This window comes from Mesocricetus auratus, unplaced genomic scaffold, assembly GCF_017639785.1.
Source record: "Mesocricetus auratus isolate SY011 unplaced genomic scaffold, BCM_Maur_2.0 Super-Scaffold_100691, whole genome shotgun sequence".
Taxonomy (NCBI): Eukaryota; Metazoa; Chordata; class Mammalia; order Rodentia; family Cricetidae; genus Mesocricetus; species Mesocricetus auratus.
The window spans coordinates 48,588,328-48,612,191 of record NW_024429267.1 but is presented as its reverse complement, the minus strand read 5'-3'; the positions used below and the strand labels follow the sequence as shown (position 1 = coordinate 48,612,191).

General features: G+C 42.3%; 2 protein-coding genes across 2 annotated transcripts in view; one reads left to right on the top strand and one right to left on the bottom strand.

Moving 5' to 3' along the window:
• Nucleotides 1–505: 505 nt before the first annotated feature.
• Nucleotides 506–7,815, bottom strand: Epm2aip1 (EPM2A interacting protein 1). The gene has a single exon (XM_005074998.4). The coding sequence runs from the start codon at nt 7,694–7,696 to the stop codon at nt 5,876–5,878; it is 1,821 nt and encodes a 606-aa protein (XP_005075055.1). The 5' UTR covers nt 7,697–7,815; the 3' UTR covers nt 506–5,875.
• A 315-nt stretch (nt 7,816–8,130) lies between these two features.
• Nucleotides 8,131–23,864, top strand: part of Mlh1 (mutL homolog 1) — a gene marked incomplete in the record, with an annotated part of 34,250 nt that continues 18,516 nt past the window's right edge. Inside the window, 9 exon segments of the mRNA NM_001281613.1 lie at nt 8,131–8,246; nt 10,238–10,328; nt 11,557–11,655; nt 13,677–13,750; nt 14,860–14,932; nt 15,969–16,060; nt 17,641–17,683; nt 18,041–18,129; nt 20,205–20,317. Coding sequence (NP_001268542.1) covers nt 8,131–8,246; nt 10,238–10,328; nt 11,557–11,655; nt 13,677–13,750; nt 14,860–14,932; nt 15,969–16,060; nt 17,641–17,683; nt 18,041–18,129; nt 20,205–20,317 — 790 coding nt within the window.

Genomic DNA, 23,864 nt, shown 5'->3' with positions numbered 1-23,864 from the left:
TCGTGTGCGGTGGTAGAGCATATGCTTCACGTGCTTAAGGCACTGGAGTCAGTCCCCAGCCTGAAAACAAAACCACGCTCAAAGTTGCCAAGCAACTACTCAAATTACAAAACACTGACCTCGCCCCCAACTCAAAAGTACAGCATTCAATACAGAGCAGGAGAGAGAGAGAGAAAGAGAGAGAGAGAGAGAGAGAGAGAGAGAGAGAGAGAGAGAGAGAGAGGGAGGGAGGGAGGGAGGGAGGGAGGGAGGGAGAGAGGGAGGGAGGGAGGGGGAATAAGAAAAAAAGCTATGTGTGGATAAAGATCATACAGGAACGTCAGACTTCACTTTTACTGTGATACCGCACTCTGAGAGGTTTCTGAGTAGAAAGATGGCGTCGTCTGATGGATTCTAAAGAAGGATCACTCTGCTCTGTGGAAAATAACCTGTATCAAGTAAATAACAGAAGCAAGAATATGCAACAGGAAGGAGTGACGTGTTCACTAACAGACAGACACGAGGCTTTCAATAGCAATTTTATTTGTAATGACCACAAACTGGAAACAGTCCAAATATTCGTCAACATTGAACGGATAAACTGGTACAACGAATGGACTATGACACAGAAGTGAAAAATGAACCGTTACAATCCACAACATGGGTTACTACAGCAAACATAGAGAACAGAAGAGACACGAGTGCCTACAATTACACTTGGTATAGATTTAAAACAGGCAAAACTAACTGACAGGCAATAAAGGCCAGACCAGCAACTATCTCTCTGTGTGAAAGGCAAAGGGCACCTACTGGAGTAACAACTACTTTCTATCTTGACCTGGTGACTTACAGGTGAATGTAAAAATCCACGGAGGTGGACACTGAGTATTTGTAAACTTTTATCTCAGTGAAAAAGCAAAGGCATATTAAAAATGACGTTACTAGGGGAAAAGAACCATGATAATTAGTAGTGTCGTCTTCCAAATAGTTCATTTTCCTCCCAGCCGTATGGAGGGATTGAACTGCTCCTTGAACTCTGGTGTGGTGTGGGCCTTTGCAGCCTCTGCTATCTGCCAAACTTTCTCTTCTCATTCCCCAAAGTGAGCAGCCAGCTCCTAATGAGTATCTGCTTTGTCCTGAGCCCCGCGACAGGGGCATTTTAAGCAGGAATTAATGAGGAACGTATTTCAGCGTGTGTTGCACACACTGTGTCAGAACTACTCAACTCTTGTGACTGTGGAGAAGCACCCATGGCAGTTCACGGCTGTACCTCTCACACTTCCTCTGAGGACAGACTCGGCCTGCCTGCTGTATCTGCCAGCCCCTCGCCTACACGAAGTCCTAGACAACTTGCTACAGAAAGTTGTGGAGACATTCAACTTTTGTAGTTATTCACCTCACTGGCAACCTTTCCAATCCTGATGCAGAACTAACATACTAAACGCGTTGCTTAGTGATTAGTTGAGAGGCATTCAGGAAGATTGCTACTGGAAGATAGAAAAAAAAATTACATAGGGGCAATTTATATTATAGAGAGGCAAAAGTGCCCCTTGAGATGAACTGGGACATCTACCCTTTATCAAAGAAAGAATTATCTTGCGGTGGCTGTTGACTGCATTTGACAAAATGTATAGGACATGAACTCAGTATTTGGTCAGTTTCAAGGCAGAAATAAAGACTATAAAGTACTTACAGTGTAGGATGAGGCAATTTTTCAATACGAGATAAAAATGAGAAACCTTAACGCAGAGGTTAATGAAAATCTAGTTTTGCAACAAGGATCAAATCTCTGGATAACTGTCATACTTACTACCAAGACCTCAGAGTGAACTAATTAATTAATTAATGTAACTTCCTAAAACTATAAGTTCAATTAAGAGAATGATACAGTTCATCTCTTAAATTGGGCAAATAGCTTAATGACAGAAACTCAGGGTCTGGCTTTCAGGCTAAAGAATAAAAAGGCCCAGTTACCCAGAAATGAAGTTCACCAAAGCATGAAACAAGAAAGCAAAGAAATACAGCAAATTGAAAAGTATGTGTTAACTGGGCCTCATCTGGGATTTTCCCCTTGGGGAGATGATGTGGGCATTCCACATGTAGGAACATTAATGAATTGAGGATCTAGTAGCCAGAAGGGCTAAGACAACCTTCTCAGAAACAAGTTTACTTACTTTGAAATTCCAGAAGAGCCAGAAATCATCTGTAAAGGAAAGTAACTACTAAATAGCATGCCATTTTCTCCTAGGGTTGACGCCTACAAAAGGAAAAATGGACATTAACTCTTATGTGGCATTGTCTTTCTCCAATACTGAAAGTAATTTTTAGATTACGGAACTCAGTTCAATCTAGGCACTTATCCAACCCTTTCCTTCTGTATGTAGGTTCCTTTGGAAATTAAAAAAAAAAAAGACTACTATGGATGTATTTAACACTACAGAGCAGACTTGTGAGTACAACTAGGTTTGAATCTTGACATTACTACTAATTTACTAGGGTAAATTACAATCTGTTTTCTTAACAACATTCACATAATATTTGAACCACATGCTAAGCACTGCACTAAATTCAAAAAACACAACAATGAGGTCCCTAGTCACAAATAAGGTGAGTTTCATTTCTTAATTTGCAATCCATGGCTAAGAACTATTCAGTGAACAGGCAGGATGTCTATGAAGATCAAATGAAGACTGTGAAGGTTTCAAAGGTCATAATAGTCAGACAAGTATTTATTTGCCCAAACATTTATTCAAATGCCAGGCTTTGAACTATCCACTAGAGATGAAACAATGGGTTAGACTTCTCCGCTCCAGTCTAGCAGTAAGAAAGGCTAAGTAGGAAGGACAAGGGTGTTTAGCAAGTGTAGTTGGGTACCCGCTAAAGGGCACCACTGAAGCTTCTTAGATATATAAACCAAGATCTGCAAGATGAACGTTTATATCCTATCTATTCTGACAGCAATGGTGGAAGCCAAGGAGCAGTATGATCAGTTTGGGGATCGGGTGAGGGTGACTGACGGGCCACTGTAACGCCATCTGCTGATAGGGTAATGAGAGCAAGAGCAGGTTTGGGAGAAAGAGCTAAGACGTGTTGGGAAGCTTGCGAGAGAACAGTGTCAGTGATACTAGCAACTAGGATTAGGGGGAAATCTTCAGGAGATACGAATTTGGAAATATCTGCATACAAGGGGCAACTAAAGTCATAAAAGAGACCAACTGAGGAGGTACTGTAAGGAAGCGAGGCAACATAGATTAGGCAGCCTAAGGAAAAAAAACAAAACCCAAAGCAACCAGCAGACAGAATCAGACATACTGAAGGAAGAGGTGGCCGCAGTGACTGAGCGTACCTGGAGCTGGTGTGTCTGCAATGCTAGGGTGATTTCCAGGGGAAATACTGACAGATACTGAACTTGAGGGATCTGACTGGCAACATGGGAGACTGGGCAAGCAAACATTTGAACTAGTGGGAATGAGAGAAATAGGGAAGAACAGTTAAGGACACAGAGTTGTTTGTTTTTTAAATGGCACTTATTTTAACTATATTCACTGATGCCACAGGACCAGTAACAACTATATATTTGTAAAGGAAAAAGAAAAGACGGCCATGCAGCTAGAGTTACTTAATACGGAAAAGGCCTTAAACAAGTGGTTCTCAACCTGTGTGTCACAACCACTTCAGGTTGTGTATCAGATATTTACATCATAATTCTTAACAGTAACAAAATCACACTTATGAAGTAGCAATGAAATAATCTTATGGTGGGGAGTCACCACAACATGAACTGTATTAAAGGGTCACAACATTAGGAAGGTTGAGAACCACTGTCTTAAACAAACAAACAAACAAAAGAAAAAAACCCCAAGACTAGTTACAGCAAACTCTATTGCTGAGGGTCAATTAAAAAAAAAATCTTAGCTTATTTCTATCTCCCCCATACTCACATAGTGGCTACATGATGCAATCTAATTTTATTATCACCTTAAGCAAAACACGAGAACTTGGTAGAATGCACAGATAATAATATTTAGAGGACTAGGAATGGAAAGTAGAAGCGGCTTTCAGGACTTCCAATCATTCTCTCAAATAATAAAAGTATTTGAAGGATTTGCTGCGAACGGTAATACACAAAGCTACTGGGAAACTGCCAGTAGAGTCCTTCTGTTTTTTTAGGTACTTAGGCTTATTCCTGGATAAGCAAAATATCAACCTGATACTGGCTTTTCTTCTCTGAACCGCTGGGATTAGGCTTCCCTATCAAGTACGCCATCAGCTTCTACTGGAGATTTCCCTGTCCCTTGAAATAAGATAATATGTACTTGGTGGGGAAGGGCGCTGGCACTTTGGGAGTGATGACTCTTCATGGCATCAGGCTGTCCTGAACGCCGCAGGAGAGAGAAATCTTTACGCTCAAATGCCAGCAGACCCCTCCAGTAAATAAGATAACCACAAAGGTGCCCCGACACACTTCCCAGCACTCTGTGGAAGGAAGGGTTCTACCTCTGGTTGAGAACCACTGATCTGACTTTGGTTCTTAGGTTCGTGTGGCTTAGGCATCGGTTCCTTCTAAATTCTTGGTTGTAATCAGGTTCCTTGAATGTGCAACAGGATGACGTGCTGCGATATTTAAGACACGAAGTAGCACGACAGCTTTGAAACTGTACTTGCGGATGAGTTACAAATCGGGTGCTGCTTTTACGTCCGGCTTACAATGCTGAGCTTTAGTGTAAGGTTGATGTTTTCACAGTTAACATGTCTGGTAACGTTAGAGCACAAAACCAACGTCTCTAGGAGGAGGAATTGTTACAGTCTGTGGATAAGGCTGCTTCTTGAGATTTAAATATTACTTGTGCACTGTCTTTACTCAATCTGTAGACAGTTCTAGAGTAAATCCACTTTCAGCAGCTAACAAAATCTGACACTTGTCATTTCAAAATAAAATGTCTCCCTTAAGCATAAGTTTCTTTTATAAAACATTAATACCCATGCAGAAAAGACAAATAAGCTAAAACCTCTCATAACTCCTGATCCTGAAGTGTAAAAGACCCTCTCCCACCCCCCACCTTTGATAGGGTCAAAGGTCTTTCTAAGGTAGAAAAGAGAATTACTGACTGGCAATGGTTAAGGTTCCATACTTACCATGGTCCTTTGATAGCTGAAAAAACTGCCCCTAGCTGTGAGAAAATAAGGAGCAAACCTCCAATAAGCATTCATCCTTAATTCCTGACTGTGACGCCTCCTAAATCAAATCTTAAAATAATTCTTGCTGCTCCAACCAAATTTTGATTATTTCCTCCATCTGTAATGTCACCATCAACTAGGTAGGTGGGGGTGGAGCCAAAACTCTGCCAGTATTTACTTCAGGCTCAGAAATATGCTTTCAAAAATAATCTTAAATTCTGTTAGCTAGACAAAATACCTCCACTGTGTATTATACGCTCCTTTTCAGAAACTTAAAAGCTATGTTTCTGTAAACTGACTCAAATACATTTTAAGGAGTTGGTCATTTCAAACCATGTATCACACTTTTTACACCGTGTCAAAATAAGAGCTGAAACTTTTGGCATATATCTCCAGAACATCTTAAATTCAGACTTCTAGTTCAACTTACAATATCAATACTAAACTTGTTGAAAGTCCGTTAAAACACAAAAGTAAGAGGCAACAACATTTCCATTAAACGAAGTCTTTAAAAGGTGGTATTCTTATGTTTCAGTCCCATGTTGCCAAAGGAGATTCGGAAAAGACAACATGTCAGAAAAGATGTCAGTGTTTATCAATTTGGACATCTTGTAAGAAGCTCAACGCTTTCCAACAATCCAAATTAGCAAATGTGAAAGAAAAAAAAATCAAACTAGTTTTTCCTTTTCACACTGAATTCTTGTTGTACGACAAAGGCTTACGAGTCATTTCTTTCTCTCACAAGATCATCCCAGCGAGGATCCATTTCAGTTGTGGCAACTCGAAACAGTGCTTGGAGATGCTCATCTGTCAGCGGCTGGCTCAGTGTGTGCTGGTTTCGAGTTAAATATGAAAAAGCCTTATCACAGATCTGGTTACTGTCAAACAAGGATGCCACCTTGTAGGCAACCCCTTTGATAATTGGGTAAGCTTCACCAGACAGGCCGGCATAGAACTGTCCCAAGTCTTTGACTCTGTACTCGTTCCACAGGTCAGTGTTGCCCTGAAGCTTCGTCAGCTCCACTCTCACGGAAATCGGCGCGTACTCAGGTTTGAAGCTAAATGGGTTTGCAAAAAGTTCTAAGTCCTTTTTGATGAACCTCAGGTCCTTAAAATGTCTCTCGAAATCTTTGAGTAGGCGGGAGATCACCATTTGGTACCTGTCAGGGTCAAATATTTTTTGATCGTCCTTAAACTGCTGTTTAAGCTCATCGACGATTATGCTGAAGGCAGGAAAGTCTGCTAGGTTTACTTCCTCCATATGCGTCTGAAGAGAACTCAGCTTAGCCTCAAAGGTACAGACTCGTTCAAAGGCGGCGGCAGCAAAGACCTTACTGATTTGCAGTTCTTCACTGATCTCTCGAAGATAGTCCATAATATCTACCAAGAAGCCAAAATCGCAAAGCCATTGCTTGTCGGAGAAGTGGACTGTCGTTGCCCCCACTGAAACCAGGAAGGCTTCTATTTCCTTTCTTAGTGAAAATATTAGTTTTAACGTCTTGCCTCTCCTCAGCCAGTTGTTCAGGCACCGTCCATTAACCCTTTCACCGTGCTCTGATTCCGACTCAGTCAGTAAAGGCTGAAACTCTGGTCGTCTAACACCTCGGGTCTTAATCATAACTACCCATTCAGATATGGTATTTATGATCTGATTAATATCAACATCATAAGAACTCAACAGTTCCAGGTGCAGAAATCCCGAGTAGTGGATAACGTTCCAACAGTTGGGGCTCACGGCCTTTTCTCTCATGTAGGAGACCAGCCCCGAGTTCTCACCAATCATCCTTAAGGTGTGGGTCGTGGTCAGTCCAACCATTCGCTGTAAGCTGAGCCCTGCAGTCTGCAGGGCCTCCAGGATTGCCGACATGAGGGCCCCCACGCTGAAGTGATGAGTCAGGTTGATAATCGTCAGAAGGTCTTCCTGCACCTCCAAGTCGCGGCCGACGCCACGGATGAAGACCAGGAGGTAGTTCTCATAGGCCACAAAAGCCTGGTCATCCAAAGCAAGGGAATAGGCCTTAAAGTCCCTGGCTCGGTTAAACAGCTGGCTACGGAGGTTGCTGTCAATGCTCAGAATCCTCTGCTGTGTGATCTCTGGAGATAAATCAATGCCTTCCAGGACGCCGACGTGATCCGGCAGCACCTCTCTCAGCAACACCTCCATGCACTGGTGCACGAAGTCTCCCTCACCCCAGCCGCGACCCTTCAAGGCCAAAAAGCGACAGAGGCCGAGGCCTGCCCGCGTCGCTCTCTCCTCCGGAGTGAGCACGGAGGCTAAGGACATGTCGCCCTGACGCAGACGCTCCACCAGGGCCGCGCGCTCCTCGTCCCCTACAAACCGTTCGTAGAATTCGTGTTCGGCCTCGTAGTGGCGTCTCACGTCGCGTTCCCGGGTGGAGGCGACCAGGCGGCGACACACCAAGCACAGGGCCCCGTCGCCCTCCGCAGGCTCCACCACCAAGTAACGCTGGGTCCACTCGGGTCGGAACACTAGAGCCTCATCGACTTCCATCCTGATCCTCTTGGGCGTCATCCACATTCTGCGGGAGGCCACAAGAGAACGGCGAGCTCAGAGGCCGCAGCAAACGGGGAGGAGCCCGACGTGCGCCAAGCACCCCCGGGGTTCTGCGCCAGATCACCCGAGCAGGGGCGCGCCAGCCTCCGCCAGGCACCTCTGTTCCTATTGGCTGGAGATTTCGTATTCCCTTAGCTCTCGGGAATGAACCAATAAGAAGAGGCGACCGTGAACTCTGCCGCGCAAACGCATTGCCTTCTAGCCCAGTGGGTGGCCGCTATTTAGGGCGGGACAGAGACCCAGGAACTGACGTGTGAAGGTACCTGACTGGCATTCATGCTGCCCAATCATCCGCTGTCACTGGGAAGGCGGGGCAGGATGGCGTCGGCGGAAGCTGAAGGAAGAACGTGGGCGTGAAGAGCCGAAGTGATTGGCCGACGGCGAGCTGTGGCGCCAGTATGGCGTTTGTAGCGGGAGTTATCCGGCGCCTGGACGAGACGGTAGTGAACCGCATAGCGGCGGGGGAAGTTATCCAGCGGCCGGCTAATGCTATCAAAGAGATGATTGAAAACTGGTACGGAGGCAGCGGAGCCGAGTTCCCTGAAGGCGACCCGGGCCGGGCCACCCACCTGTTGCAGCCGGTCACCGTGCGCTGCGCGCCTGGCCGGCCTCCGGGCTTCCCGCTGGCGGGGGGTCCTCACGGCTTCCTCGAGACCGACTTGGGTCGCTAGTAGAGGAAGCAGGCTTGGTGTTGATTTAGTGGTCCCTTCCCGCGGGACGGTGCCTAGCTTCACATCACAGGCGCCGGAGATGCGCGACTGAAGATGTGTGAATGTTTAGGGTGGAGAAGAGAAAGTCTTCAGAGTGTGTTATTCATTCAAGGCGTACACATGCAAGGCACAGTTCTTTCTGAGTTTTTCTTCAAAATTACCGGCGTTTTAGAGCAGGCCAGAGGACGTGGGGGCTTTTCTATGGCTCTCCTGTTGTCAAAGTAGTGACCCCATTTAGTCTTAGTGTAGAGCTTGCAAAAGTGGACAGAAAAGGAAATGTGAACAGTATACCTCAAAATAGACACACCACGAAATAATTTCAGAAAGGACGCCCATACAGTATGCATAAAGACTATGTCAGATCCTTTGTGTTAATATCAGTTGATGTTAGTGAAGCCCATACTTTGTTACAAAAAGAAAAAAAAAAGATTTCTACAGTCTTGTAGAAGTTCACTGAAAACTTGGGCCAGTTATTGTACTATGCCTGAATGAAGCTAAGCTTAAAAAAATACCATAGCTTATATTCGAGCAGAGATTTTTTTTTGCATAGATTATAACTAAAGTGCTTTTTAGATATTTAAAGTTTTTGCTACAGACCTGCCAAGAAAAGTTTATTATTTAAATAACTTACTGTTTATTTTTTCAATAAAGAGTTTTTCATGACAGGAAATTTATAACTTCCCCTTTTCATGCAGCCCCAGGCCAAATCTGTTTTCTGTGGTAGATAATAACTTCTTTCCCTTTAAGATTATTTCCCCTTTTTAGTGTAATTAATTTTGTTTGCTGGTTTGTTAGGGTAGTGGAGGTTGTGTGTACAACACACTTGTGCTGGCCAGACGAGAACTCTGAGGAGCTGATTCTCCTTTCCTTCCATGTTGTGAGCCCCAGGAATTGAACTCAGGAGATCCGGGTAGTGGCAGGTGCTTTTACCCCCTCAGACATTTTATGGGCACTATAAGAAACTCTTGTTTAAGTTTCAGTTTACGTGTATAGGTGTTGGGCTGGCATATGTGTGCACCATCTGCATGGGTTTCCCTCAGGCCTAAAGAGGGCATCAAGTCCTCCACAGCTGGAGTTACAGATGGTGGTGAGCCACCACCATATGGGTGTTGGGAACTGAACTCTTTTCCTCTGGAAGAGCAGCCAGTGCTCCTAACTGCTGAGCTATCTCTCCAGATATCTCTCTGCTTTAGTTTTTTGAAACAGGGTTTCTCTGTGTAGCCCCCCTGGCTATTCTGGAACTCACCTTGTAGACCAGGCTGGTCTTGAACTCACAGAGATTCATCTGCTTCTGCCTCCAGACTGCTGGGATTAAAGGTGTGAGCCACCATGCCCAGCTCCCCTTAAGCCTATTAAGTTTCTGCGTGGCAGTTTTTCTTTGCTTCATCATGAGTGTGTTTTCTTGAAAATATAAGAGTAGAGGAAAGCCTGGCCTTTAATCTCAGCACTGGGGAAGGCAGACGCAGGTGGATCTGTGTGAGTTCAAGGCCAGCTTGTTCTAAAACTACACAGAGAAACTTTCTTGAAAAACCAAAAAAAGAAAACAAACTGATTAAAATGGCTGTAACAGTAAATTTAGTTGAAAAGAGCATAAGAAACAAATGTGCTTAAAAGGACAGCCCTACAGGAGCAGAAATGTTGGCGCTGCACTTACCACTAATGTGTATGTTCATATAGTATCCATATTGAGCTTGTAAGACAAAGAGAAAACATGTTAATCAAGCACTCTGTTTGGGGTTTACTATTATGTGTACCAAAGTAGTCGCACTGACAAAATATTTTCTCTGATTGCCAGTTTAGATGCAAAATCTACAAATATTCAAGTGATTGTTAAAGAAGGAGGCCTGAAGCTAATTCAGATCCAGGACAATGGCACTGGAATCAGGGTATGGAAAGCCTGGGGAACTGGGTTTGTGTGCTTCATCTCAAACCTCTAGGAAAATGCAAGAATCTCCCCAGCCTCATAACTTTAGTCTTTTGCAAAAGGTATTTTTGATTGAAAGCTTGAGCAGTAACATTAATCATGTATTAGGTTTCTATAGTGTATTGGACATTGTTCAGGGGATGTATCAGTAAATACAATGGGAAAAAATTCTTTGTTTTCTGTCCTGGTAGTGGGAGTCAGTAAATAGTGACCAGTGTGTCAGATGGCATACAGTTCTGTACAGAATGTAAAAGCTGGGAGGAACATAGGACCAGAGAGTGCTCAATGTACTGAACTTAAAAGTGGTTAAGATGAAAAGTTTTGTTTGTTTGTTTTTAATTTTAAAATTGTCTCTGCCTCTGCCCCCCACCCTGTGTGTGTGGGGGGGCAGTATTTATTCCTGGAATGCTAATTCCTATAGAGCCCAGAAGAGGGCATTGGATTCCCTGGAGCTGGAGTCAGAAGTAGCTGTGAGCCACTTGATGTGGATGCTCGGATCTGAACTCAGGTCCTTTAAAAGATCAGCAAATGCTCTAACCACACTGAGCCATCTCTCCAGCCCTTGTTTATGGCTTTTGAGGCAGGATCTGTTGTGACTTAGACTAACCTTGATTGCACTGTATAGATAAGGGCGACTAAATTCTTGTCCCTCCTACGTCTGTCTCCAAAGTGCTAGGATTCCAAGTGTGCCACCACACCAACTAAAATGAAAATGTTGTTCCTTGTTTTTTACTACAATTTTAAGAGTTTCCTGTAGACTAGAAGGTTTGTTTTGTTTTTAATTTAAGAAGAAAATGAGATTTGGGTATGCATGCAATTCCAGCACTCGAGAGGTGAAGGTTAGAGAATTCAGTTTGAAGCATCCTGGGCTGTATAGAGTGACCCTGTCTCAGAAAGGATTGTGGGGGGGGGGCAGAAATTAGTGAGCGAAAGTAGAGAAGAGGTGTGAGGATGGAGTCCCGGTGCTGGGAGGTGGGGACATGGCACTGAGAAGAGTGACTTAGAAGAGGAGTGGAAAATCCAGGTCCCGTGGTATTTGGGTGCCAAATAAGGGCGTTAGTACTAATTTAAACCTCTTCTGAGAGTTTCTTCTCAGATTAAAGCAATACAGTGAAAATCCAGAAAGATTCAGGAAATGGGAGACATGATTATTTATGCCCTCCCTCTTCTTCCCCCCATTGATTTTGTAGAAGGAAGATCTGGATATTGTGTGTGAGAGGTTCACTACAAGTAAACTGCAGACTTTTGAAGATTTAGCCAGGATTTCCACCTATGGCTTTCGGGGTGAGGTAAGCCACGGATAATCTCAAGTACTCTCTTGCTCACAGTGACCACAAAATTTGTTCCCAGTAGACTGTTTCTGAAAGGTTTACTTTGCAGCTGTCTCTGGTTACGTTGTAGGAAGACAGTTTCATCCTAGCTGCAACTCTATGGGCCATTTTCCAAGCCCCTGGCCTCCTGAATCCTCAGTCTATCTTTAGAATTACTGTTTACTGTAATTGGACAGGAGGTATAGTATATATTGAGGGACATCCTTCGGGATGTTCTTAGGACCTTTTGTGAATTAGCTCTTCTTTCTTCCAGTAGCTCAACAGCATAGGTTGACCATTTCCCTGATTCACACAGTGAAACTGACACTGGATATGTAAAACACCTGGTCTGGACACTCCAGATAGTGAAAAAGTGGAGAGTGAATCTAGGCACTCTGACCCCAGAGTCTGTGTTCCTGTCTACTTGAAAAGGTTCCTTCGTCTGGCATTGGTGGCGCACACCTTTAATCCCAGCACTTGGGAGGCAGAGGCAGAGGCAGGCAGATCTCTGTGAGTTCGAGGCCAGCCTGGTCTACAGAGCCAGTTCCAGGACAGCCTCCAAAACAGTACAGAGAAACCCTGTCTCGAAAAACCAAAAAAAGAAAAAAGAAAGAAAGAAAAGGCTCCTTCTAAATCAGTAGGGCTGTCTGCTGTGTTGTGTATATTGGCCCACTTTCTTCCTGAAAATGCAGAGGATTGTCTGCTATGAGCAGGCCTTACTTTACACAGGTCTCATATATATGAGATCTGCCTCCCTCTGCCTCCCGAGTGCTGGGATTAAAGGTGTACGCCACCAATGCCCAGCAAAGTCGTTTATATTTTAAGCTTTGAACCAGGTCTTTGTCACCCTGGTTAGTCTTGAACTCCTTTTGTCCTGAGGATGGTCTTAAGTGCCTGATTTTCCTGCCTTTACCTCAAAAATATTGGTATGACAAACTGTACTACCACCTAAGCTCAAGTTTGTAAGTGTTGAAAATTATATAAGCCAAGCTGGGTGCAATGGTACATGCTTATAATACCGGTACTTGGGAAGCTAAATGGCACAGTTGAGAGTTTGAGGCCAGCCTAGCCACCGAGGGAGAAAGGGATAGATTACACAGCCAGAGAAATCTGGTGATGACCAAGTCATCGCTCTGCCTGAAGCATATTATTCTCTTTTTGTTCATTTGTTTTTGACATGGGGTCTAGCTCTTCTGCTGATCTCAAACTCCTGGGTTCAGGTGAGCTCCTGCCTCAGGTGCCCAAGCAGAGCCATGTCCCTTTTAATAACTGAAGCTGCCTCAGCTGTGTAGATCTTGCAGACTCACTGTGGCAATTTTAAATTCACTTTTTAAAAAGTGTAATAGTTTCTATAAAGCAGTTTCGAGAAATCTTGTTTTTTTTTTCTTTGAAGGCACATTTTATTTTCTTGGAAGATACATTACTGAAAATATATTAAATATGTTTGCTACCATTTGGAACTGAAGTGTTTCCTAAAGACCTGTGCACTGAAAGTGTGGTCCCAGTTTGTTGTTGCTGGGAGATTATTGAGGGTGAAGGGAGTGGGTAGTGAACTCTTCCTGGTTCTTTTCTCTTTGGCCTCTGTGGATGTCAGGTGTGAGTGGCTTTGGTCTCCATGAGCTCCATGCCATGATGCATTTCTTCAGCACAGGACCAAAGCATCAGGACCTACTGACCATCGAGTCCTCTAAAACCACGAACTAAGAGAAACCTTTTGTCTATATGTTGGTTATCTTGTGTATTGTCAGTAATGGGAAACTGTCTAGCACAATCCCTGTGTACCAGCATGAGTTACAGTTGCTGTTAACACAGGAAGTGTTGGTGTGTTCCTTTTGGAGTTTTAATATATGCTTTCCCTTGTTTTAGTAATTACCCTGTAAACTAGATTTTATCTATTTCTTAGAACATCATCAAATTGTTCGTTGGTGCTACATTGATGTAGATCAAAAGAGACTTTTGATAAACAGTTTTTCTTTCATCTTCTTTCCTTCCCTCCCTAGGCTTTGGCAAGTATAAGCCATGTGGCTCATGTTACTATTACAACCAAAACAGCTGATGGAAAGTGTGCATACAGGTATGTGCTGATGCCTTTTGTGAGGTATTTGGTCTCACTGTGACCCTCCCTAAATGTAAGTGTTATTTTGTTGTTATTATTAAGATACTGGTTTTCCAGTATCCCTTGCTCTCGGACTTAGGAGACAGTTTCTCTTGCTCTGGTCTCTTGAAACTGTTCCTCCTCAAAGCCTGGATATATTTCCTTCTTTCCTCTGATGCTATCATACCCCACCCCTACCCCCCAAACCATACTGAAGGATTTTTTTTTTTTGCTGAATCACTTAGCACATTGATCTACACTTGGATAAAATGACTGTCCCTGAGCCAGATCAAGAACTATTTGTTTGTGAGATATTGTATTTTGTTTTTGAGACAGTTTTGCTGTGTAGCTCTGGCTGCCAGGAACTTGCAATGACCCTCCTGTTTTTGTCTCTCAAGTGCCTGGGATTGTAGGTGTACATTGCTGTTGCTGGCTAAGTTCTTTTTTAGGACTCAGGACCTCAGCAGGCAAATGGTTGCAGAATTGCAGCAACATTTGCCGTTACCTTAAGCAATGGCAAGGTTGTTGGCTAGTAACTCAGACAGCTCAGGCAAGATTTGCTATAATAAGGATTTAAAATTCAATTAACAATATATATGGCTATGTTATAATGTATTGATATAATTTTCATTTTTAAAGTGTGGTAATATGGATCAAATCCAGGTAATAGACATGATTATGAAAGAGATTAGATAGCACATTGTTTTACTAGTTCTTTTGTGGATTTTTGTTTTGGGTGGTGGATAATATGTAAAATATATTTGTACTGAAGGTGTAAAATTTAATGTGAAGTTCCACAGGCTCACCCCTTGCTGTATGTTATAACTGTATAGAAGTTCATTGAGTTAGATAGACTTTGGGCTTGGTGAGTTTTGGTGTATGAGGTTTTATTTATTTGTAAGCTTTTTTTAGTAGTGAAGTTTATCGTTTTAAATGTGGAGTATTAATGTTTTTGTTGTTTTATATAGTTCAGGAACTTGCAAGACATTTCCAGTGTTGGGATTATAGATATACACCACTATGCCTATACTATGATTTTGGATAACCATCCTGTTAGATACTAAGAATCTTTCATGTTTTCTGACTAGAGCAAGTTATTCAGATGGAAAGCTGCAAGCCCCTCCTAAACCATGTGCAGGCAACCAGGGTACCCAGATTACGGTAAGAATGGAACATGGGAATAAAACGGGTGACAAACAGGGAATGCTGAAGTAAAAAACAAAACAAACAAAACCAAATGGGCTCTGAGTTTCTGATGTAAAAAAATGAAATAAATTTTGATTTGTAATAGAAGTCCCAAGATACCTAAGCTTCTAACTAAGAAAAACGATTACTGGGTTTCATGACATGGCAGCCTGCCTACCTTCTTGTCTTTTGTAAGGAGCTGGGATGGTAAAAATCAGTGGCAGAGTAAGTAGTTGGTATCTAGAAGTCCCTGTCTTCTTTCAGTGTTTGTGTATTCATAGGCAATTCATTTAACATCTCAGAATATCAGTTTTCAGTGTCCCCAGTGGAACAAAGAATTCCCACTTGTCTGCCTCTGAGGGCCTTGTGAGTGTCGTTAGTCAACATGCAGCCTTGTCATAGCATCAGTGTCTTTCCAGTTTGGGATCCCATAGAGTACCTCACTGTCATGTCACACATCTCTGATCCTTTTACTCCTGACCCCAGCTGTAGCTCATCCCAAGTCCTGGGCATGATAGACAGGCAGGAGGCAGGAACAAATACGTGCTTCAAAATGCTGGCTAGCAGGAGCCTTAACTGCATACATAGACAGTGTGGTTGTTGAAAACTCCAAATGACCTCCAGAGTTTTATGGTTGACTTTAGTTTGAAAAATGTCTCTGAGTGCCATGTAAAATAGTAATTGATTGTAGAGTTACATTTGTGTCTTACTAAATTGTCTGCTTTCTTGAGCAAGACAATTTTGAATGTCCTAATATTTTTAGCCCTTTATATTTTAACAAACAGCGTGCCATAGAACCATCTGAGAAGTCAATGAATGTGGGATGCAGGAAAAATACTCTATAATCCCTTTGTTGATGCTTTCTTATTCTTTCCCCTCACCGAGTCAGGACTTATAATAGTGCTGTGGCTAATGTCCCTGGATTCACTATCTTGAGATCCAGCTTTAGGTAGACAGTCAAAGCTTTCCACGTACATCCATGAACTTACAAGACAACTGGATCTCTCTTTAGGTGGAGGACCTTTTTTACAACATAATGACAAGGAGGAAAGCTTTGAAAAATCCAAGTGAAGAGTATGGGAAGATTTTGGAAGTTGTTGGCAGGTACTGTCCAAACACTGGGAGTGAGTCATGGAGCTCTGCATGAAAGGACTGCCCAGTGCTTGTGAATTGAGAGTGCTTGAGAGCTGGGTGCAGACAGCCAAGCTGACTCACGTGCTGCTCTGCTCCCAGTTTGCTCCGCAGTCCCGAGTCTTGACTCATCCTGCCAGGGTACAATTGCTCTCTTTGGGTGGGGGGTTCTTTGCTGGCAGATGAAGCAAACTGAGCCAAAAAGAAATCACTGAACAGTTGCTCACTGAATAAGAAGAGGTGAGACAGGGTGACTGGAGAGCCTCCTGTTGTTGTTTTCTGCTTCTGCTTTAAAGGTCTGCCCTGGACAGTGCTGTGATTGGCATTATTGGGATCCATGTCTCTGTACCCACAGCTATGGGGAAACTTCTTTGTTGCAGTCTTAGCATTCCTTGAGAGGGGTGGGATAAAAGGAGTTTCCCAAAGCAACTTGGAGGCTGTTAACAGGAGAAGGGTACTTGGGGCAGCTAAAAGCAGAATTATATTTTGATAAATGTAATATATTGATATAAATGGCTGTAGTAGGGGCTTTCAACCCAAGTGTCTTTGGATTTTTTTAAAATTTATTTATTATGCATACAGTGTTCTGCCAACATCCATGCTTACATGCCAGAAGTGAGGATCAGATCTCTTTATAGATGGTTGTGAGCCACCATGTGGTTGTTTGGAATTGAACTCAGGACCTCTGGAAGAGCAGCCAGCACTCTTAACCTCTGAGCTATCTTTCCAGCCTCTAAAGATAGGGTTTTGTTTGTTTGTTTGTTTGTTTGTTTGTTTTTCCGAGATAGCGTTTCGCTGTGTTGCAGTTCTGGCTGTCCTGGAACTTACTTTGTAGACCAGGCTAGCCTCAACACACTGAGATCCACCTCCCAAGTTCTGGGAATAAAGGTGTGTGCCACCACTGCCTGGCGCTGTGTCTTTGAATCTTAATAGTTGTTTGTGTCAACTGTCTTTCAGTATATCTAAAATTTACTTGTTTATCCAGGAACCCTCCCCATTCCCACTAGTGCAGTTATATAAATCAGTGTCAAAAATATTCTCAGTGATTGTTTTGGTTCTAAGTGTAGTAAGGTGGAAAGTCGTTATTTAATGAATGCTTTTCACTAAACAGTTCTTCAGTTCATGGGGTTGGTGAACAGAGAAGTGATAAAGTCATCTTGAGAAAGGCTATGGAGAGACTGGAACAGGACCCAGCAGCCTGGAAAAAGCAGTGGGGAAAATGAATACAGAGTTAAGGATGTTCTGCTTGGCGGCCAGGTGATGCAATGAAAATAATCCTGCAGGTTCAGATTGTGCCAAGATCCAGTCAGTAGCCTGTAACAGTCCATGCTTTGTTTGACTTAATCACATTTGGCATTGGTGTCTCCATGTACCTCTGTTGCTTTTTTTTCTTGTGGACAATATAGGTTATACCAAGGTATTTTGATTGTACATATCTTTGTTTAAATCACCTTTTTCTTATGAATCTACCAGTTTATTTAATTAAAAGTAGATCTCTGAATTTATTATGCGTTTGACTACCATCTGCTTAGCTTTTACCTTTTCTTTTCCAGGTATTCAATACACAATTCAGGCATTAGTTTCTCAGTTAAAAAAGTAAGTCATTTTTTTCAAAAAATATATTCATTTTGTTTTATATGTACAAATATTTTGCCTACATGTATTTCTCTGCACCTTGTGCGTGCCTGGTGCCCACAGAGGCCAGAAGAGGGCATCAGATTCCCTGGAACTGGGGCTATGGATGGTTGTGAGGGCTATATGGATGCTAGAAAAAAAACTTGGGACCTCTGCAAAAGTAGTAGCCAGTGTTGTTGATGGCTGGTCTATCTCGAGTTCCTAAGTTATGACTTCTGAAAGACAGTTTGTATTAGGAAAGAAAAGCAGATTTTTAAGAAAAGATTCCTTCTTCTTAGGGCTATTGGCTGTCAAGTCATCATGCTGTCTGTTTTTCAGCAAGGTGAGACAGTGGCTGATATCAGAACACTACCCAATGCTACAACTGTGGACAACATTCGCTCCATCTTCGGGAGTGCTGTTAGTCGGTATGTAAGTATTCCACGTATAACAAAATCTTATGAATTCCTTCCCTTGATTCATCAACCCATTGTATTATTTTGAAATTGCCAAGATAATGGATGCTGTTAGAGTTGGCATAGTCAACTTGTTTTCATGTTCATGTTAGTTGATGCAGTCACTATCCCACATAATCAGTGCTCCCTGGGAACTTTGCCTCCTGAATACTGTGCCTACAGATCTGCTTGTTCTCTTGGCCTTTGTTATCAAAATGTTTACAGTTTAAAATTCTGTCACCATTGATGTTCCTGTTTTCCCTTTGTTGCATTATTACAGGATGAGGATTTAATTTACTTATCATTCAACATTAATTGCCTTTCTTATTTCAAGATTTGTATTAGAAGTATGGGGTTCAAAGCTGAATGAAAATTTCTGTTCTTAAAGACTAGATTTGCAGATGTTAGCAGCTGTCATTATCAAAGAAGGCCGAGAGAAGAAATTGCTTATGAGTTCCTCTTGAGCTCTCTTCTGTTTGTGTTTCCATCACAAAGTCCCAAAGGCCCATGCCATACCCCAGGTGACAATATTAAGGCTCTTCCTGTGCCAGGCATACATGAGTTACTCCATTGCACAGATGAAGTCAACTGGACCTGCCTTGATTTTCCCCAATTTCTCAAAAGCGCTGGAAGTTGTCCTAATACTGAAATTCTTTTTTTTCTTTTTTGTTTTTTTGTTTTTGTTTGTTTGTTTGTTTTTTATGAGACAGGGTTTCTCTGTATTGTTTTGGAGGCTGTCAGTCCAGCCCAGCCTCGAACTCACAGAGATCTGCCTGCCTCTCTAATACTGAAATTCTACTTCTAAAGACAAACTTTTTATTCTTTGGGTAAAACCAAGGAAACAAATAGTTTGCTTGTCATCACCCATTTCTTCCTAATTAAATGTAAATGAGTTAATATAAAAAATTGTACTCCTGGATCAAAGGAAATCTCTGTATTCTACAGGGTAACTTTTAAGAGCTTTTGACAAGATTCTAAGAGAGAACAGTAGTCATAGAATTCCAAGGAGTTGTAAGAGTTTAGACATTGTCCCTAGAGAGCATTGCCAAAAGTAGGTTTCCAAACTGTCCTGAGACATTAGAGGAAGAAAGTACGGGCTTCACTGTGCACCTGGGACTCAGAGGACATGTTACTCCAGTCTACACAGCAAAGTCCAGTGAATGTTGTACTGTAGTAGGGATACAGTGTGGACAGCTGTAATGAATCTTGCTCTCCCAGGACTCTAGCTGGAAGGACATGAGATAATTATGCCACTCAGTAGCAGACTGCTGGTGCATCAAAAGAAAAATTACAGGACAAGAAGGAGAAATCTCTGGAGTCAGTGAGACTGGAGAAAAATGAAGGCTACTAGGAAGTAACTAGCTGCCAATAGGTTCATTCTGAAAACTTAGGAAGAAATAAATGTGGCTTTTCAGAGAGACAGACCGGCTCGTGTTTACCTGTCCTTGCCCATAAACACTCTTGGAACCTCATGATGGTGCTATTCAGTACAGTAAAGATTTGTGTCAGCAGAGATGAGTTTTGGGACTTAAAGCTTTGGGATTTAGTTACTAAGGCTTAGACTCGTCTTACTTCTCAGCAGTTAAAGTAGTGCCCAGCACTCAACACAAGTACTTGGAAACACTGAGTAGGTGGGTGGATACATGGATTGATGGACAGATGGTGAGTAGACTCACAGGATCTCAGCTGAACCTAGTCTCAGTATTGTTGTTTTTGTTTGTTGGTAGGTTTTTTTTTTTTTCAGAGTTGGTTTATGGGAAAACCCTGCTTTTTCCTATTGTGATTCTTTTATAGCTTTTGAGATGTTTTTTTTTTTTAAGATTTATTTATTTATTATGAATACAACATCCTGCCTCCATGTATGCCTGCACACCAGAAGAGGGCGCCAGATCTCATTACAGATGGTTGTGAGCCACCATGTGGTTGCTGGGAATTGAACTCAGGACCTCTGGAAGAGCAGTCAGTGCTCTTATCCTCTGAGCCATCTCTCCAGCCCTTGAGATGTCTTGTACTTCGAAAAATCTCAAAATTTTCTCTTTTCTAAACAGAGAGCTGATAGAAGTTGGGTGTGAAGATAAAACCCTGGCTTTCAAAATGAATGGCTATATATCCAATGCAAATTACTCCGTGAAGAAGTGCATTTTCCTACTCTTCATCAACCGTAAGTGAGAAAGGGTGAAGTGTCTACACAGACAGCTTTATGGAACCTGGAGAGTTTCTGTCTCACAGGTTAGATTACACAGGGGAAACTTCATGTCAAGTTTGGTCTTGTTTTGTCTTAAATCTGGTTCTTTACCCTGAGCTGTGTAGGCTAGAGTGCCTTCTTCATATGCTTGCATCACAGCCTTTATAAGCAGGCCCTAGTCTGAAGAGATGGCTCAGAGGTTAAGAGCACTGGCTGCTCTTCCAGGGGTCCTGAGTTCAATTCCCAGGAACCACATGATGGCTCACACCCATCTGTAATGAGATCTGGCGCCCTCTTCTGCCCCGCAGGTACACATGCAGGCAGAACACTGTATACATAATAAATAAAATCTAAAAAAACAAGCAGACCCACTCTGCCTCTAGCTCAGGGACTGCTTTTCCACATTGTATAGCAGAAAACCAAAACTTGGGTGTAGACATCACTAAAAAGCTGAATCCTAAGACCCTTGAGAGGTTTTTCTTTTAAAGAATTAAATTTATGACACTAAGGATAATTCTAGAACTCAAGGAAGAAATTAAATTACCTTGAATTCGTTCTTGTCTCTGATGACCTATTATTTGCATGAGTCTTATTAGCTAAGTACTCTTTGACTTTTGGATTTGTGTAGCTTAATTGTATATTGCAAGGGTTTGATGGTGCTAGAGTAACATTGCCCCCCCCCAGCTCCCAGCAGTCTGAATTTAGCTTCTGTTTAGATGCAAGAAGCATCTTTCCACACACTTGATTTTCATATTCTTATCTTCAAAGTTTTTTTAAAGCAAAATTGGAGTTTACTAAGAATCAATTTTTAATATAGATTTAAGATGGATATTGAGAAAATGAAAGAGGAAGACTTAGAAAGAGGATAGTACCCACCTAAGACACGAGTATAGGCTTCTAAAATAAATTTATTTTTGGATTTATTTTGCATGTATGAATGTTTTGAGTTCATGTATGTTTCTTCACCATGTGTATGCCTGGTGCCCTTGGAGGCAAGAAGTGGTTGGATCACCAGGAGCTAGAGTTACAGATGGTTGTGAATCACCATCTGTCGGGAACTGGCCTGGGCTCTTTACAAGAGCAACAGGAGCTTTTAACTGCTGCCCCAACTCACCAGCCCAGGGACATGGGCTGCTTTAGAGAGAGAGTCACCTCTTACAGCTGTTTTGTTTCTAAGGTGTAGATTTGTTTACTTTGTTTCTTAATTTGCATACAAAGTAAAAGGTTTCATGGCATTTTCATACTTTTTTGTCCGCTCTCAGCTCCCCTCCCACTGCTTGTGCCCTTCCATGCCCAGTAGTTCATTTCCATTTTCATGTCACACTCATCTATCCCATACCACATTTGTCCCCCAAGCTTTCTTAATTAACTTAGTTCCTGAGTTAACTCACTTACTATAATTTCCAGTTCAATTCATTTTTCTATAAACGTGATGATTTCATTTTTCTTTATGACTTAATAAAATTCCACTATGTATATGGACCACATTTTTATTGTATATCTGGTGATAAACATCCCAGATGATTGTATTTTCTTGCTATTGTAGATAGTGCAGCAAAGCATATGAAGGCAGATATATCTTTGTGGTGTCTTACAGGTCCTTTGCCTTTATTAGAAAGCATTTCATCATGATATTAGTTCTTTGTTTACTATTGGAAATTATATATTTTCTTTCTTCTTTTTTTTTTTAGCTATAAGTGGCTTTAAATGTCTCAAATTGTATATCTTAAGTTCTTATTTGTGTGTGTGTGTGTGTGTGTGTGTGTGTGCGTGCATGTGTACCCTCATACATGCACAAATGTGAGAGTGCTATGCCTTTGGAGGCCAGAAGAGACTGTTGGATCGCCTGGCGCTGGAGCTGCAGCTGGTTATGACCTGCATGGTGTGGGTTCTGGGGTCCTGTGTAGGAGCAGCAGCCAGTGCATCCAAGCCATATATGTTTCACAGCAGGTGTTCAGAGCAATCCAGGAGCAGTTAGAAGAGGCCAACCTCTGTCAGACAGGTTCTGTTGATGCCATTTATACTAGTAGACATTTCCCCTACTATACCAAAAAGAATTAAGCCTAAGAAATAATTTGGGAATAACATTTTCATTTGTTTTGTTCGAAACATAAAAATAATGACATTGGGGAACAGTGTGTGAAGTCTCAACAGGTAAAGGCACCTGTCAGCAAGCCTGATGACCTGAGTTCGAGTCCCAGAATACACATGGTAGAAGAAGAGAACTGACCCCTGCAAGTTGTCCTCGGTCTTAGTTAGGGTTTCTATTGTTGTGAAGAGAGATCTTGACCACAGCAACTCTTATAAAGAGCAACATTTATTTGGGGCTGGCTTACAGTTTCAGAGGCTTAGTCCACTGTTGTCATGGTGAAAAGAATGACAGCATGTAGGCAGGCATGGTGCTGGAGAAGGAGCTCAGAGATCTATGTCTGGATCCACGGGCAGCAGAAGGAGCCTTTGAACCACATGGGGTGTAGCTTGAGCAGAGGAGGCCTCAAAGCCCACCCCCACAGTGGTACACTTCCATCAACAAGGTCATACTCCTAATAGTTCCACCCCCTGTAGGCCAAGCATTCGTACACATGAGTTTATGGGGATCATGCCTATTTAAACCACTATGTCCTCTGACCTCCACATGTACCCCTGACCTCCAAAAACAAATCTTTTTTTTAAAAAAATTAAGAAATGATTACTCTGTATTGTACATGTTGCCTGCAGAGTAGACAAGTGAAAGTCAGTTAAGTGTCATTTGACTGCCCTATCCATGTTTCTGGTGGGTCCGTGTACCATAGCCTGGTAACACTGGCCAGTTTGTTCATAATGGCACAAAGAGTCCAGTTTTCTTTTCTGTCCTATTGTGTATCCTCAGCTAAGGAGCAAAGACAAAGGTCACTCTGATAGCTGGCCTCACTTTTAGCCTCAGCAAATTTGCTCTGTCTTCTTGTCAGGTCCACCACCAGGCTCGTGTGATGACTCAGAATAATAGTCTCCTTGTTGATAAAGTCATCACTCTTTTTAGAAATAAAAAGACGTTGCTGGGTGGTGGTGGCACACGCCTTTAATCCCAGCACTCGGGAGGCAGAGGCAGGCGGATCTCTGTGAGTTCGAGGCCAGGCTGGACCGACAGCCTCCAAAACAGTACAGAGAAACCCTGTCTCGTAAAAAAAAGAAAAAAAAAAAAGATGTGACATACCCTTGGCTGCCAGGACAACAGTTCATTAAGCGATCCTTTAAAATCTATCTCAGGAGAAAGGAGGGCTAGGTTTTTCTGAAAACAGATCTTCCTTTGTCTTTAGTCTTAACTTCTCCTAGCCTTTATCCATACTCCCCGAGCCTGGGTCATTTAAATCACCTTAACCATGAATAGAGCGGTTTGTATAACCTGAAATGCTAGAAGCCTTGCTCCTACTGTTTGTCATTTAGTATGGAACCTGTTGTGAACTATTACATTTGTTTATGTTGTGGAATATTTGTTTAATGATGCAAAGATGTGTTGCATTCTTTTTTTGTTTTGATTTTGTTT

Bases quoted from the DNA above. Each gene is read 5' to 3' on its own strand.
- Epm2aip1 (XM_005074998.4), bottom strand. From the start codon at position 7,696: ATGTGGATGACGCCCAAGAGGATCAGGATGGAAGTCGATGAGGCTCTA.